Consider the following 16,679-nt stretch of genomic DNA (forward strand, 5'->3'; position numbering starts at 1 on the left):
GTCGGGACCGGAGGTCGGGACAGGAGGACATCGTGACAGGAGGTCTTCTGACTAGGTGAGTAAATGGGTTTTTTTTTCAGATCTGCTCGGATTGTGCATATGGGGGTCATATCTGCGAACTATCTGTGCATATGGGGGTCATATCTGCGAACTATCTGTGCATATGGGGGTCATATCTGCTAACTATCTGTGCATATGGGGGTCATATCTGCTAACTATCTGTGCATATGGGGGTCATATCTGCGAACTATCTGTGCATATGGTGGTCATATCTGCGAACTATCTGTGCATATGGGGGTCATATCTGCTAACTATCTGTGCATATGGGCGTCATATCTGCTAACTATCTGTGCATATGGGGGTCATATCTGCTAACGATCAGTGCATATGGGGGTCATATCTGCTGAAGGACTGTGCATATGGGGGTCATATCTGCTAACGATCAGTGCATATGGGGGTCATATCTGCTAACTATCTGTGCATATGGGGGTCATATCTGCTGAAGGACTGTGCATATGGGGGTCATATCTGCTAACGATCAGTGCATATGGGGGTCATATCTGCTAACTATCTGTGCATATGGGGGTCATATCTGCTGAAGGATTGTGCATATGGGGGTCATATCTGCTGAAGGACTGTGCATATGGGGGTCATATCTGCTAACGATCAGTGCATATGGGGGTCATATCTGCTAACTATCTGTGCATATGGGGGTCATATCTGCTGAAGGATTGTGCATATGGGGGTCATATCTGCTGAAGGACTGTGCATATGGGGGTCATATCTGCTAACGATCAGTGCATATGGGGGTCATATCTGCTAACTATCTGTGCATATGGGGGTCATATCTGCTAACTATCTGTGCATATGGGGGTCATATCTGCTAACTATCTGTGCATATGGGGGTCATATCTGCTAACCGATACAAAAGGTAGGAAAGAGGTGCACAGGACTTTCAGACTGGGTCACTCCGGAGTGCTCAAAGCCCAATGTAGTAACAGCACATCAGCAAACTGTAGAGATCCAAGCAGCTGGGCACATCCAGTAAAAACAGACCTTTATTCAAAATTCCATTAAAAAGCACTACATGCAGGTACAGCAATCGTCAGCCAGGAAAGAGGGGACAAGCACATAAAGATGGTCTACAGCTGTTTCGCACTCGACTCAGGAGTGCTTCATCAGGACGGTCCTGATGAAGCACTCCTGAGTCGAGTGCGAAACAGCTGTAGACCATCTTTATGTGCTTGTCCCCTCTTTCCTGGCTGACGATTGCTGTACCTGCATGTAGTGCTTTTTAATGGAATTTTGAATAAAGGTCTGTTTTTACTGGATGTGCCCAGCCGCTTGGATCTCTACAGTTTTTTGTCATATCTGCTAACGATCAGTGCATATGGGGGTCATATCTGCTAACGATCAGTGCATATGAGGGTCATATCTGCTAACGATCAGTGCATATGGGGGTCATATCTGCTAACTATCTGTGCATATGGGGGTCATATCTGCTGAAGGATTGTGCATATGGGGGTCATATCTGCTGATATATGCAGTGTTAGATTTGTTTTATAATGGTTTTGCGGCTCCCAGTTTTTTTTCTCTTTTCGAAAACGGGTCCAAGTGGCTCTTTATGTCTTAAAGGTTGCAGACCCCTGGGCTAGTCCACTACTACTTACTGTAAGAGACAGCAACATAGGAGAGAAGTAATTTATGGCTCATTTAACTCCAAAAGAAATGTACTTTGTATATGTTAAGATGTATTTTAAATTTTAAGATTTTCGCGACAGAGGTCGTTTAACGACCACCTCTTTAGAGATTCCAGTTGAGCTACGGCCACGAGCATTGTTCTCCCCACTTCTCCCGCCCGCTGCGTGATGTCACTCCCACGCCACTCCCTCGCCCCACCTGCATAACAAAAGAACTCATCACTAGCCTGCAGGCTAGTGACAAGTCTGTCACCCTCGGCCCTGCATTGTCACCCGAGGGATTCAGTACCGATCCCTGCCCGGTGACATCGAGCAGTGGCTGGATAGACCTGGGTTCAAATCTCGGCTCTTCCTTTTCAGTAAGGACTTCTTGGGCGAGATTCCCTAACGCTGCTATTGCCTACTTAGTGCGCTCTAGTTGCTGCTTTGTGAGCCCTTTGAAGTCCGAAAGGAGAAAAGTGATATACGAATACTGGAATTATTAATATTGTGTATATACGGGCCTTAAAGAGGAACTTTAGCGAACAGGGGAAAACATAAATCAATACATTGCAAGTGAGAAGTTAAAAAAATAAGAGAGAGATCAAGAAATTATTGATATTCACCATGTGATTTGTTCATGTTGTTTGATGCACAGTCAGCCTGCAGTCATCATCTTAAAGAGAAACTCCGACCAAGAATTGAACTTCATCCCAATCAGTAGCTGATACCCCCTTTTACATGAGAAATCTATTCCTTTTCACAAACAGACCATAAGGGGGCGCTATATGACTGATTATGTGGTGAAACCCCTCCCACAAGAAACTGAGGACCGTGGTACTCCTGGCAGTTTCCTGTCTGTGAACCTTGTTGCATTGTGGGAAATAGCTGATTACAGCTGTTTCCAACTGCCAAAAAAGCATGCAGCAGCAGCTACATCACCTGCCAACAGTAAAAATGTCTTCATGTAATAAAAGTCAGAATGTAAATCAGAGATTTAAAAGATTTTACAACGGGCAAACACTGACTAAATCATTTATACATAATTATTGTAAAAATGAAGCACTTTTTTATTAATTTTTTTTTCACTGGAGTTCCTCTTTAACTACTGTCTTTATGAAGAAAAAAAAACAGCACCAACTGCCATTATCTATAACCACACCCCCAAACAATACAATAGGCTGAAAGGTTATGACACTCATGACGTCACGCACATGCGCAGAGAGTGCCCGGCAACAGGAGTGCGATCTAGGACGCGCTCCGCCGGGCAGCGCAGGCGTACTACTCCGGGTCATTGAGACCCGGAAGTAGTAAGAGGCCCATGGATTTAGAGATGTTCGCCAAATCTCTAATTGGGATAAAGTTCAATCCTTAGTTAAAGTTCCTTTTTAAAGGGATACTGTAGGGGGGGTCAGGGGAAAATGAGTTGAAGTTACCCGGGGCTTCTAATGGCCCCCCGCAGACGTCCTGTGCCCGCGCAGCCACTCCCCAATGCTCCGACCCCGCCTCCGGTTCACTTCTGGAATTTCAGACTTTAAAGTCTGAAAACCACTGTACCTGTATTGCCGTGTCCTCGCTCCCGCTGATGTCACTAGGAGTGCACGGCGCAGGCACAGACCATACTGGGCCTGCATAGTACGCTCCTGGTGCCATCAGTGGGAGCGAGGACACAGCAATGCAGGCGCAGTGGTTTTCAGACTTTAAAGTCTGAAATTCCAATAGTGAACCAGAGGCGGGGCCGGAGCATCGGTGAGTGGCTGCGCGGGCACAGGATGTCTGTGGGGGACCATTAGAAGCCCCAGGTAACTTCAACTCATTTTCCCCCAACCCCCCTACAGTATCCCTTTAAGTCAGAATCTGTAATATTAGCCTCTAATCTATCAAGCAGGATAAATATATTGAGTGCCAATGACTTGCGGACTACAACAGGACTTTTCTTTCCCATTGTTTTTCAAAGATGTTTTTGTCCTGTTTATATTACATTGCCAGTTATTACGCAAATCACGTGTGACAGGTTTCCCTAAATATTTCTGACTGCCTCACTTTTCTCTCATTGTTCTGAGGCTGCCTAGGAATCTGTGGCATTTTTTTTACTGTGTCACTAGAATGTGGCAGGACGAGCCTCGCAGTCTCCTAGGTAACGAGAGGACTCTCTCTAAGCGGGGAGTGTAAATGTCACATAGTCCGAACGTTTGTCTTCCTGCGACGGGCACAAAGTAATTGTTGCAGCCAAACTGAAGGCCAACAAAGGTTATTGCGCAGATGTGGTTATCATGTGAGGTATTCACCTGGACGCTTTTGTCGCTAACTTAGTAGCGTTCCAGACAGAATAACAACAAAAGAGCCCTCAAAAACCCAGTGTTAGGATTGCGGGATGGGAGCTGTTGACCGCACCACTATGTTGACGGACCACCCAAGCACAGGATCTAAGTGACCACGGGTCTTCACCCACGACCCCTTGAGGGGGAAGCAGGACCACGACCCTTTGAGAGGGAAGTGGAACTTCGCTGCCTAGTGCCCACCAGGTTGCGCTCGGGATAGCCCCACAGTGATTTGGAGAACAGGGGATGACTCGATGTGGAGAGCCAGGTAACTGAGTCTTGAGGTAGAAATACAAGCCAGGGTCAGGGCAGGCGGAGGTCAGGAAGATCGGAGACAGGCCAGAGGTCAGGGCAGGCTGCAGACAGACGTAATCGGTAACACAAGCCAAGGGTCGAGACGGGCAGCAATCAGGAGTAGTCGGGGTCACAAGCCAAGGTCGATATCAGGAAGACAACAAATAACTAGCAGGTTCACTGGTACAAGCTGCAAGAACAAACAGCACTGCTCTAAAGGGCAGAGCTGTTTAAATAGAGGCTTGGGCGCCAAAATTAACGCCTGCGCAGCGCGCCGTGCAGAGGGCGCGTGCGCGCAACCTTGTGCGCGCATGCGCACAGCCTTGTGTGCGCACCGCGCACGCGCGCAGGCGCTGCGCGCGCACCGCCCAATGCCGTGCGCGCCATGACAGGAAGCAGGGACTACAAATCCCAGCGAGCTCGCGCGTGCGCGCGTAAGAGCCCGCCCGCGGAGACGCTGGAGAGAACCAGGACGGTAAGCATGACATTGCCCCCCCCCTAGAGGCAACCTCTGGGTGCCTTCTGGACGAGGTCTCCCAGGAAACTTGGTGTGAAACTGCTTAATTAGTCTTGGTGCATGTATGTTTCTCGAGGGCTCCCAGGAATTCTCCTCAACACCAAAACCCTTCCATTTTACCAGATACTGAAGAGATCTCCCTCTTCTTCTGCAGTCCAAGATCCTTTCTACTTCATACTCCTCATGACCATCAAGTAGTACGGGGGGAGGAGGAGAAGGAGAGCGATTAAAACTATCAGAGACCACTCTCTTAAGACAGGAGATATGAAAAACTGGGTGTAAGTTCATCGAGTTCGGAAGTTTCAGCTTAAAGGCCACTGCATTAATGGCTCTTTCGATGGGAAAAGGACCCACAAACTTAGGGCCCAGTTTCCTGGAAGGACAACGGAGATGTAGATTGTTGGTAGATAACCAAACCAGGTCACCAGGGGAAAGACTAGGACCTTCTTCACGCTTCTTATCAGCCCAAAATTTTGACCTTTCCTGCGATTCCAGTAGAACAGATTGTATCTTTTTGAAATTTTCTACTAAAAAATTTAGCCTGTCTTGAACAGTAGGGACTGAAGATTCAGCTATGATTCCAGGTAAGTGTACAGGATGAAAGGCAAAATTAGCAAAAAATGGAGATTGTTTTGTGGCAGCGTGGACGGTGTTGTTATACGCAAACTCGGCTGTGGCAAGTAGATTTGACCAATCATCCTGGGAAGCAGAGGAAAAACAACGTAAATATTGTTCAAGTGTTTGGTTAGTCCTCTCTGTCTGGCCATTGGTTTGAGGATGGTAACCAGAAGAAAGGTAAGAATTAATGTTCAAAAGTCTGCAAAGTTCCTTCCAGAACCTAGAGGTGAACTGTGTTCCTCGATCAGACACAATTTCAGAAGGGAGTCCATGGAGACGGACAATCTCTTTTAGGAACACTTGAGCCGTTACTGCAGCGGAGGGGAGTCCCTTTAAAGGCAAGAAGTGGGCCATCTTGGTAAAACGATCCACCACTACCAAGATGGTGGTAAACCCTTCAGAAGGAGGTAGCTCGACTATGAAGTCCATGGCTATCTTGTCCCAAGGTCGTTCTGGAACGGGTAACGGGTTAAGTAGACCCCAGGGCTTGGACCTGGAACTCTTCGATCTGGCACAAGTCTCACAGGAATGAATAAACTGTTTACAGTCCTTGGACATGGTTGGCCACCAGAAGCTCCTCCTGAGAAGTTCCAAAGTTCTTGTAACTCCAAAGTGACCTGCTAGTTTGTGATCGTGACAACTGGCCAACACAGCCTGATGGAGTTCGGAAGGAATGAAAACTCTATTTTCGTGAAGAAAAAGGCCATCTTGGAAAACTAAGTGAGAAGGAACTTCCTGCGCAGGTAAAGTAGAGGTGATCTGTTTGATTCGATCCAATAACCCAGTCTGGAGAAGGAGGAAGTGATTGGCTGAGAGGATGGTATCCGATGCACAAGTGGCTGCAGGATCGTCAGGGAACATGCGTGAGAGTGCATCCGCTTTGGCATTCTTGGCACCAGGACGAAAAGTTAAGTGGAAACGAAATCTGGAGAAGAACAAGGCCCAGCGGGCTTGTCGAGGCCTCAATCGCTTGGCTGAACGTAAATATTCCAAGTTCCTGTGGTCAGTAAATATAAGGATTGGATGCATCGCCCCTTCTAACAGATAGCGCCATTCTTCCAAGGCTGCTTTGATTGCTAAAAGTTCTCTGTCAGCAACATTGTAGTTCTTCTCCGAAGGACTGAGTTTCCTAGAAAAGAAAGCTATCGGATGAAGGATGGTTTTTGGGCCAAATCGTTGGGAGAGAATGACCCCTACTGCAACCTCCGAGGCGTCTACCTCCAGGACGAATGCTCGGGAAGGATCTGCATGCTTGAGGATAGGAGCAGAGGTGAATAACGACTTTAATTCCTCAAAGGCAAACTGAGCTTCAGAAGTCCATCTAAACGGAAGATTGACCTTAGTCAGGAGCGTAATAGGAGCAACAGTCTTAGAAAAGTTCTTAATGAATCTTCTATAGAAATTGGCAAATCCTATGAAACGTTGAACTGCCCTGCGGTCTGAAGGTACTGGCCAGTCTAAGATGGCAGACACTTTCTTGGAATCCATTTCGATACCTTCAGCAGAAATTCGAAGACCCAGGAACTGGATAGTGTCTCGCTCGAACTCGCACTTCTCGGGCTTAGCATAAAGTTCGTGTGTGCGTAGACGAGAGAGGACTCGTTTGACATGGATCCGGTGTTCCTCTAATGAAGAAGAAAAGATGAGGATATCATCAAGATAAACCACGAGAAAATCATCTATAAAGTCTCTTAACACGTCATTGATGAAACGTTGAAAAGTTGCTGGAGCGTTACAGAGGCCAAAAGGCATGACCAGATACTCGAAATGTCCGTAACGGGATCTGAAGGCAGTCTTCCATTCATCTCCTTCCTTGATCCTCACTAGATTATAGGCTCCCCTTAAATCAAGTTTGGTAAAGACTTTGGCAGACCGTAACCTCTGGAATAGTTCAGACATCAAAGGCAGTGGGTAGCGATCCTTGATGGTAATTTCATTGAGGGCTCGGTAATCGATACACGGTCTGAGAGAGCCGTCTTTCTTTTCCACGAAGAAGATACCTGCACCCGCTGGGGAGGTGGAGGGTCTGATAAAACCCTTCTTGAGATTGTCCTCGATGTATTCTTTGAGTACCTGCGACTCTGGCTCAGAAAGAGGATAGACTCTGCCGTAAGGAATGGCTGCTCCAGGCTGCAGGTTCACCGGACAGTCATAAATATGATGCGGGGGAAGAGAATCGGCCCCTTTCTTGTCAAACACATCTAAGTAATCATGGTAGACTGCAGGGATCAAGGAGGCCTTCTCAGAGTTAGTGCAGAGTAGACGGCCGATGCTTGGAAAGCAGAAACGGGAGCAGTAGGAGGAGTTGAAGAACACCTCCCCGGAAGCCCAATCAATCAGTGGATTATGACTCTTGAGCCACGGCATTCCCAGAATGGCAGGAAACAGCGGGGAAGGAATCAAATCGAAGCAGAGGTATTCCTGATGATCATCCTTGATAGTGATTAGCAGAGGGAATGTCTCTAAGGTAACTGGACCGGAATGAATAGCTGATCCATCGGCAAGCTGGACCAGTAAAGGTTTGTTCTTTTGGCGAATGGGTAGTTGAAGTTCTTGAGCAAGGTGGAGGTCGAGGAAACAGGAGCAGGCTCCAGAGTCAACGATGGCCTTGAGTTTAACGTTCCTTCTTCTGGGACTGTGTAGAAGGAGAGAAAGAGGAATGTGAGCCGAGGAGGCTAAAGGACTGTGAAGCTCCATTGGATGAGAGGAATCAGGCTTACTTAGAGGGCGGACAGGGCAATCTTGAAGAAAGTGTCCTGTAGCTCCACAGTACAAGCAGAGGTTGGCAGCTCGACGCCGTTGTCTCTCTTCGGGAGTCAGCGGAGAACGGGCAAGACCCAATTGCATGGGCTCGGGCTCATCCGTTGTCAGGGTGTTAGAGGCTGCGGAGGAAGGGGAAGAAGAAAATGGAGTGGGAGGAAACCAAGAGGTGCGAGACATTCCGGCTCTTTCCTGTCGTCTCTCCCTCAAGCGTCGGTCGATCTGAATGGAGAGCTGGATAAGTTCTTTGAGGGTGGCTGGAATTCCCACACGGGCAAGTTCATCTTTTACCGCTTCTGACAGACCCAAACGAAACTGGGATTTGAGTACTGAGTCGTTCCAGTCCAGATCACCAGACCAACGACGGAAATCAAGGACATATTCCTCTACGGATCTTCGACCCTGGCGAAGGGCACGTAAGGCGGCATCAGCTGAGGCTTCTTTACTAGGGTCATCATATAATTCAGCCATCGCTTCAAAAAATGACACGGAAGTCTGCAAACACACATGACCTTGTTCCATCAATCGAAGGGCCCAGGCCTGTGGTTCTCCTTGAAGAAGGGAGATGATGGCTCCAACTCGAATACCTTCATCAGCGTAAGTTCGGGGTAGTAAGGAGAAGTGTAGGTAGCAAGCGCTTCTGAAAAGTCGAAATTTGCTTCGGTCACCAGAGAAGCGCTCCGGAAGAGGTAACTTAGGTTCAGGAGCAGGTAGCTCAGGGATTGCCGGTAGCTGAACAGGAATGGCGGCAGGAGCTGGAGCTGGAGTTGGAGCCGAGGCAGAGTCAGCTGCGGTTCCTTGGGCCGGTAGGTTTGCAAATTGGCCACGAATCTCGGCACAGTCTCTCTGGACACTCTGCACAGACTGGGTCAGTTGCTGCACCAGATCACAAAGGGCATCAAACGGAGTTCGCTCTCCAGAGCCTTCCATAATGGCTGTTTGTTACTGTTAGGATTGCGGGATGGGAGCTGTTGACCGCACCACTATGTTGACGGACCACCCAAGCACAGGATCTAAGTGACCACGGGTCTTCACCCACGACCCCTTGAGGGGGAAGCAGGACCACGACCCTTTGAGAGGGAAGTGGAACTTCGCTGCCTAGTGCCCACCAGGTTGCGCTCGGGATAGCCCCACAGTGATTTGGAGAACAGGGGATGACTCGATGTGGAGAGCCAGGTAACTGAGTCTTGAGGTAGAAATACAAGCCAGGGTCAGGGCAGGCGGAGGTCAGGAAGATCGGAGACAGGCCAGAGGTCAGGGCAGGCTGCAGACAGACGTAATCGGTAACACAAGCCAAGGGTCGAGACGGGCAGCAATCAGGAGTAGTCGGGGTCACAAGCCAAGGTCGATATCAGGAAGACAACAAATAACTAGCAGGTTCACTGGTACAAGCTGCAAGAACAAACAGCACTGCTCTAAAGGGCAGAGCTGTTTAAATAGAGGCTTGGGCGCCAAAATTAACGCCTGCGCATGCGCGCAGCGCGCCGTGCAGAGGGCGCGTGCGTGCAACCTTGTGCGCGCATGCGCACAACCTTGTGTGCGCACCGCGCACGCGCGCAGGCGCTGCGCGCGCACCGCCCAATGCCGTGCGCGCCATGACAGGAAGCAGGGACTACAAATCCCAGCGAGCTCGCGCGTGCGCACGTAAGAGCCCGCCCGCGGAGACGCTGGAGAGAACCAGGACGGTAAGCATGACACCCAGTGGCCCAAAGTCAGAGCTTGATGTGCGCTGTAAGGAGTGAAATAAGTATTTGATCCTTTATCAAAAGATGATTTAGCACTTGGCGACAAAACCCTTGTTGGCAATCACAGGGGTCAGACGTGTCTCGTAGTTGGCCACCAGGTTTGCACACATATGAGGAGGAGGATTTTGGCCCACTCCTCTTTGCAGATCCTTTACAAGTCAGTAAGGTTTTGACACTGATGATTGGCAACTTGAACCTTCTCCCTCCACAGATTTTCTTTTGGATTAAGGTCTGGAGACTGGCTAGGTCACTCCAGGACCTTCATGTTATTCTTCTTGTGCCCTCTGTTGCCTTAGACATGGAGTTTGCGTCATTGTCATGCTGGAATCTCTATCCATAACCCATTTTCAATGCCCCGGCTGAGGGTAAGAGATGCTTAGATTTGATGGTGCATGGTCCCGTACACTGTGCCCTTAAAGTGGGGAAGGTGTCCTGTCGCCTTAAAGCAGGCCTGAAGAGTTTCACTTATCTGGGGCTTCTGCCAGCCCCTTGCAGCCGTCCTGTGCCTGCACCATCCTGGATCGATCTTCCGGTCCCCCACCGCGGCTCACTTTCTCTTTCGCTGACTTAGAAGTCGACGTCCACTGCATCCTCGTTTGCACTCTCATTGCCGGGAGCATCCTGCACAGGCGCAGTATGAAAAAATCTCTACTGTGCCTGCGCAGGACGCTCTCAGCAACGGGAGCGCGAAAAAGGACACGCGCGGCCAGGGCCACACATGCGCAGTGGACAGTGACTGGCAAAACAGAAAATGAGCCACCGCAGGGGGCCGGAGGATCATTCCAGGTATGCATGGGCACAGGATGGCTGCAGGGGGCTGGCAGGAGCTCCAGGTAAGTGAAACATGTTTACCTCCATGTTTGGCGGTGGAAATTGTGATCTTGGGGTCACAGACAGCATTTCTTCTCCTTCAAACATGGCAAGTTGAATTGATGCCAAAGAGCTCAATTTTGGTCTCATTTGACCACAACACCTTCACCCCGTTCTCCTCTGGATTATTCAGATGTGTATTGGCAAACTACAGACAGGCTTGTACATGTGCTGTCTTGATTAGGGAAAACTTGAAGCTCTGCAAGATTTGAGTCCTTCACGGCGTAGTGTGTTACCAACTGTTTTCTTGGTGACTATGGTCACAGCTGCCCTGAGACAATTTAGAAGTTCCCCATGTAGTTCTGGAATGCTTGGCCACCGTTCTGATCACTGCAAATCCACTAGATGAGATCTTGCATGGAGTTCCAGACAAAGGGAAATTTACAGTTATTTTATTTCTTCCAATTGCGAATCATATGTTCTCACCATCTCACCAAGCTGCTTGGTAAAAGTCTTGTACCCCAGTCTAGCCTGCAGATCTACAGTCCTCCCCCTCACATGCTTGGAAAGATTCTTTGGTCTTGGCCCTGGTGGCTAGTTTGGAATCTGATGGATTGCTTCTGTGGCCAGGTGTCTCTCACACAGGTCCTGCAACAAAGTGGAATTACAGACTTCCTGTCTGAAAACTTGACTTAAAGAGGAACTTCAGCCTAAACAAACATACTGTCATTAACCTCCCCGGCGTTCTATTGAGATCGCCAGGGAGGCTGCGGGAGGGTTTTTTTTTAATTAAAAAAAAACTATTTCATGCAGCCAACTGAAAGTTGGCTGCATGAAAGCCCACTAGAGGGCGCTCCGGAGGCGTTCTTCCGATCGCCTCCGGCGCCCAGAATAAACAAGGAAGGCCGCAATGAGCAGCCTTCCTTGTTTGGCTTTCCTCGTCGCCATGGCGACGAGCGGAGTGACGTCATGGACGTCAGCCGACGTCCTGACGTCAGCCACCTCCGATCCAGCCCTTAGCGCTGGCCGGAACTTTTGTTCCGGCTGCGCAGGGCTCGGGCGGCTGGGGGGACCCTCTTTCGCCGCTGCTCGCGGGGGATCGCCGCAGAGCGGCGGCGATCAGGCAGCACACGCGGCTGGCAAAGTGCCGGCTGCGTGTGCTGCTTTTTATTTGAGGAAAATCGGCCCAGCAGGGCCTGAGCGGCAGCCTCCGGCGGTGATGGACGAGCTGAGCTCGTCCATACCGCTCAGGAGGTTAAGTTACATTACTTATGTTATTTAAAATAGATAGGTAATATAATCTCTTACCCACTCTGTTTTAAAAGAACAGGCAAATGTTTGTGATTTCATGGGGGCAGCCATCTTTTTGGTTGAAAGGAGGTGACAGGGAGCATGAGACACAGTTCCAACTGTCCTGTGTTCTGATCGCCCCTCCCGGCTGCTAGGCAACGAGAACAACAATATCAGAAATCCCATCATGTTCACAGCATCAAGGGAAAAATGCCCAGGCAGTTTTCTTTGATGGGGCGGAGCTTAGCGCCCAAGCAGCTCAAAATGATGCTGCGAACCTGTTAAAGAAACACCAAGCCTTTTCAGTGCTGCTGAGTAGTTTTTTAGTCTGGAGGTTCACTTTAAGCCAAAAGTCAGATTTTTCAAGGAGTATGTACGAAGACCAAGGGGAACGAGGAGAGGAACGGGCTAGGCACAGAGGTACGAGGGTCTGGCATGAACACACCTCTGTGCGTAGCTTAGGCAGCTTTGCCTCGGGTCAGGTGTGCTTTAATTTGAATCAAGAGCAAATGGTCAGGTCAGATATTTTGGGATGATTGCTCGGTCCCCAGGCATTGCGCAGGAGCCTCCTGTTTCTCCCTCTTGTCCCCTCTCTACAGGTTGGTACACACTATTCATCTGGATGTCAACTGAACCAATCACATATGATGGTTTTGGCCAGATCTGCTTTTTATGCAAGACTTTAGAAGGGAACAGATTCCATACTGCTGTGTTCAGAGTAGGAGCTTGAATCCATTAAACCACTGGTGTCCAACTCAAGCGCCACGGGCCGAATGCGGCCCTCCTTGACAATTTATGTGGCCCTTGAGAACTTCCAATATTAAATAATGTGAGAAATGAAACATTGTCAGTTTGAGGTTTGGGGTGCAGCAACAACCCATGGGACACCCCCATATGAATTAGCATGAGACACCCTCCTTGTATCCAACCACACGGCTGGTAACTGGAAAATCATACACACACACACACAGGAAGTGACAGGAAGTGAAGAGGACACCAGAAGAAGTGTGACTGAACTGATCCCGGGTACTTGCGCCGGCCGGACAGGTGATATTGCTGCCGCTATGCTGCGTCGGTCGTCACGGAATTGAGCGCCGCTAGCGATGTGCTCCCGACCCCGGCCATCGAGCTAAATTTTCCGTTGGGACTGATCAACTGAATCGATCGATGTCGGGTGACAATCGGTCGATCGGTCCGCGTTTGCGTTATCGATTTCACAGCAGATTCGATCACAGTGATTGAATTTGCTGTATATCGGCAGGAATTTGAGTTAGTGTATGGGCACCTTAAGACTATATTTTAGATTTTGGACCCTTACGTGATTGAGTTTGACACCCCTGCGTTAAACGATCCAACTCGTTTCATCGTGTTATTTTTAGACACTGCGAAATTTGCCATTGTTGATCCCAAATATTCTTGTTTATCACAACAGCGGATGTGACAGCAGCCTGTCAGAATAGCTGAGCGGGAACAGAAGGCCGTACCATGTGCCTCCTCTCCGTGGAATTCTGATCCGCAGTCTGGCGTGTAACACGGCTGCCGGTAATTATCTGCCTCTCGCTGGCGTCGTGTTCTAGGAAGAAGCGCGGCGGCTGCCATTGTCACCTGACACACAGATCGCCCCTCTAATAACCCGCTTCCTCAACAGGAGATAATCAACAGCTCTGATCTGTATCACCAGGAAGGATGGAGGAATAATGGGGTCTTCCAGGAGAAGGCCCGTCTTCATGGAATTAAAAAAGAAAATGCAGTTTAATGATGGCAAGAGAGAATTGCTGAACTGTCAGATGAAGAAAGCAGCTCGGTAGAGTCACAATGATTACCATGTTTAAACCCACCCCTTTTTTGTTCTCATAATGATACAGTTTCGAAAGCATAGTTTTCAGGATAGTATACTGAATCAAGAAGGCCTACACCACCCCACCTGCGGCCCTACCACTCTGCAGAGAACCGCTCAATGCAGCCACCCCCCTTTCAGGGCTGTGGAGTCAGTACAAAATCACCTGACTCCTTAGTTTTTTGAAACCTCCGACTCCGGGTACCCAAAATTGCTCTGACTCCTCAACTCCTTAGTCTAATACTTACCAGGGCTGTGAAGTTGGTACAATCATCCGACTCCGACTCCTCTGTTTATAAAACTACCGACTCCAACACCAGGTACCCAAAAGATTCCAATTTCCTCCACTGAGACTTCACATTCCTGCCTCTTTTTGTGTCACCACCCCCTCCCTCTAGATTGTAATGGCCCATACTCACGGGCTACATTTGTGGCCTGTCGCCAGCACACAGCTCGTCGCCAGGTCCCTCCGCGTACACACGCGACAGAGGGATCAGCTGTGCGACGGAAGCTGTCGCCGACGTTCCTCCCCCCAGCCGGAAACTCAGTTCTCTGGCTATCAGGTTGCTGTCGCTAGTCCGCATACACACGCGGACCAGCGACAGTTGCGGCGAAGTTGACCGCGCCAATCGCCTGGCGACAGCAGCGACGAGCGACGGTTCGGGGTGCGTGCCCGTGTTGCGCCTCATACTCATGGGCGACCTGTCGCCGCAACACACGCGCGCCGCGTGTTGCGGCCACAATTGTAGCCCGTGAGTATGGGCCATTATCCTTTGGCAGTGCCCTCCTGTGTATCCTACTTCATTGTACACTCTACCCTATAGCTCCCAACTGTCCCTTTTTTGGAGTGACAGTCCCTCTTTGGGAGCCCTGTCCCTCTTTCCTCCTCATTTGTCCCTCTTTCAGGACTTTGTCCCTCTTTCTATCTAAATATATATATTTCTCTACTAAAAATGTGTTTGATTGACTTGAAACTTTATTCCCATCCTTTAAAATTGATATATTACTAATTTTAAAATGTTACTATGAAGGAAAATGAACCAGGATAGAAAGTACCAGTGTGGTGTGAATTATAAAACAACATATTTTTCTTATGAGTTCTTTATTGTATGGGTGTGATGGAGGCGTGGCTTAAGTGTCCCTCTTTCTGATCTCAAAAAGTTGGGAGGTATGCTCTACCCATAGAATAATGTGAACTTGTATTATTGGGACTATCACTCCAGTGTATGATCTGACATTGTGTATCTTATTTCTAATTAACTGTATTGTGTCACCCCTGTTATCATTGTCTTTAATTTGTATTTATTGTACAGTGCTGCATAATTTGTTGGCGCTATATCAATCCAAGAAATAATAATGAGGGCAGCACCTTTGATGTACGAGATCAAGGTTCAAATGCTGGCTAGATTCAGTATTTAAAGGGACCATGAGCAGTCCTTAAAAATGAAATAGTGACTTACCTGGGGCTTCCTCCAGCCCACTGTAGGCCGCAAGGTCACCCAGCGTCCTCCTGGCTCCTCTCCCGGTCCCGGCTAGCGGCGCCGTTATGGGACGACTTCTGCCTGAAGTTGTCAGGGCTGCTTCCCGCTTTGCCGATATGCGTCATCACGCCAGCGTGAGAGTCCTACGCATGCACATGAACTGCACATGCGCAGGACTCTCACGCTGGCTGGCGTGATGACGCGTCAAGACCAGGAGGACGCTGGGAGACCCCAGGTAAGTCCCAATTTTATTTTTAATGACTATTTTACGTACCTGGGGCTCCTTCCAGCCCCCCATAGCCTTACAGGTCCTTTGCTGTCCTCCTGGTCCACACTGTTATGCCCCTCTGAAAAATCTTCAGTAGTGGGCAGTCACTGCGCATGCGGGAGCCCGATTATGAAGGCATGCGCCCAGAGCTACACATGTGCAGTACCATGCTACTAGTGATTTTTTTTGTAGAGGCATAGCAAAGCACAAAGAAAAGAAAAAAAAGAACTGTAAGGCAGTGGGGGGGCTGGAAGTAGCCCCAGGTAAGGGCCTATTTCCACTACACGCAGATTGGATGCAGAATGGATGCAGAAAAACTGACTCCAATGAATGCTTATAGGAAATCTGCATCAGAAACATTGCGTTTAGTGGAAATAGGCCCATAGGCATTCATTGGAGTCAGTTTTTCTGCATCCAATCTGCACGTAGTGGAAACAGGCCCTAAGTAAAACAGAACTTTCTCCCCCTGTGTCTGTATGATTGAGGACGCGGGAAGGAGGGGGGGGGGTTAGTTTCATTGCAAAACCCCGCCAGGGCTCTGTGCATGCCCTCCTTTGCGGCCTGCCCGCATATCAACAGCCACCAATCAGGACTTGCGGGTCGGGGGCCACTGTACACACGCCTGATTATCAGCTAAGGGAGTCGTTATGGGGCCACCTCAGACTACTTTAATCAAGCATTTGTGCAAGTCTTTACGCTTAGAGTTAAAACAATGATTTATGGATAATACCTGCCGCATCTAATATCAAGAATTACATGTAAAAGCAGGATGTTTAAATGTGTGCCTTCCTGTACAGCTAAAAGTATGCAGAAGAGATGCAATGGTTTGTTGTTCCTCATAACACTGGTACTGATCATGTGATTACAGTAGGAAGACCGTCCCACAGACTTTCAGCACTGGTGTCAGCATGGCCTTCCTCAGAATCTACAAAAAAGAAGCAGGTAATGCTGTCCTATTTTAAAACCAGACTACAGTGATTGAAACAATTAGGCTTGGATCCTATGTACCGTATATACTCGCAAGCAAGCCGACCCGCATGTAAGCCGACCCCCCAACTT

At 48.9% G+C, this 16,679-nt stretch overlaps 1 protein-coding gene across 3 annotated transcripts in view; it reads left to right on the forward strand.

Moving 5' to 3' along the window:
* Window positions 1-16,679, forward strand: part of LOC137525874 (peroxisomal N(1)-acetyl-spermine/spermidine oxidase-like) — a 54,153-nt gene that overhangs the window by 17,807 nt on the left and 19,667 nt on the right. For all 3 annotated transcript variants that reach the window (XM_068247091.1, XM_068247089.1, XM_068247088.1), the window contains exon 2: window positions 16,489-16,562. In XM_068247091.1, the coding sequence (XP_068103192.1) occupies window positions 16,529-16,562 (34 nt within the window). In that variant the 5' untranslated portion in view covers window positions 16,489-16,528. The remainder of the gene's footprint in view (window positions 1-16,488; window positions 16,563-16,679) is intronic.

This window comes from Hyperolius riggenbachi, chromosome 7 (genome assembly GCF_040937935.1).
Source record: "Hyperolius riggenbachi isolate aHypRig1 chromosome 7, aHypRig1.pri, whole genome shotgun sequence".
NCBI classification, from domain to species: Eukaryota; Metazoa; Chordata; class Amphibia; order Anura; family Hyperoliidae; genus Hyperolius; species Hyperolius riggenbachi.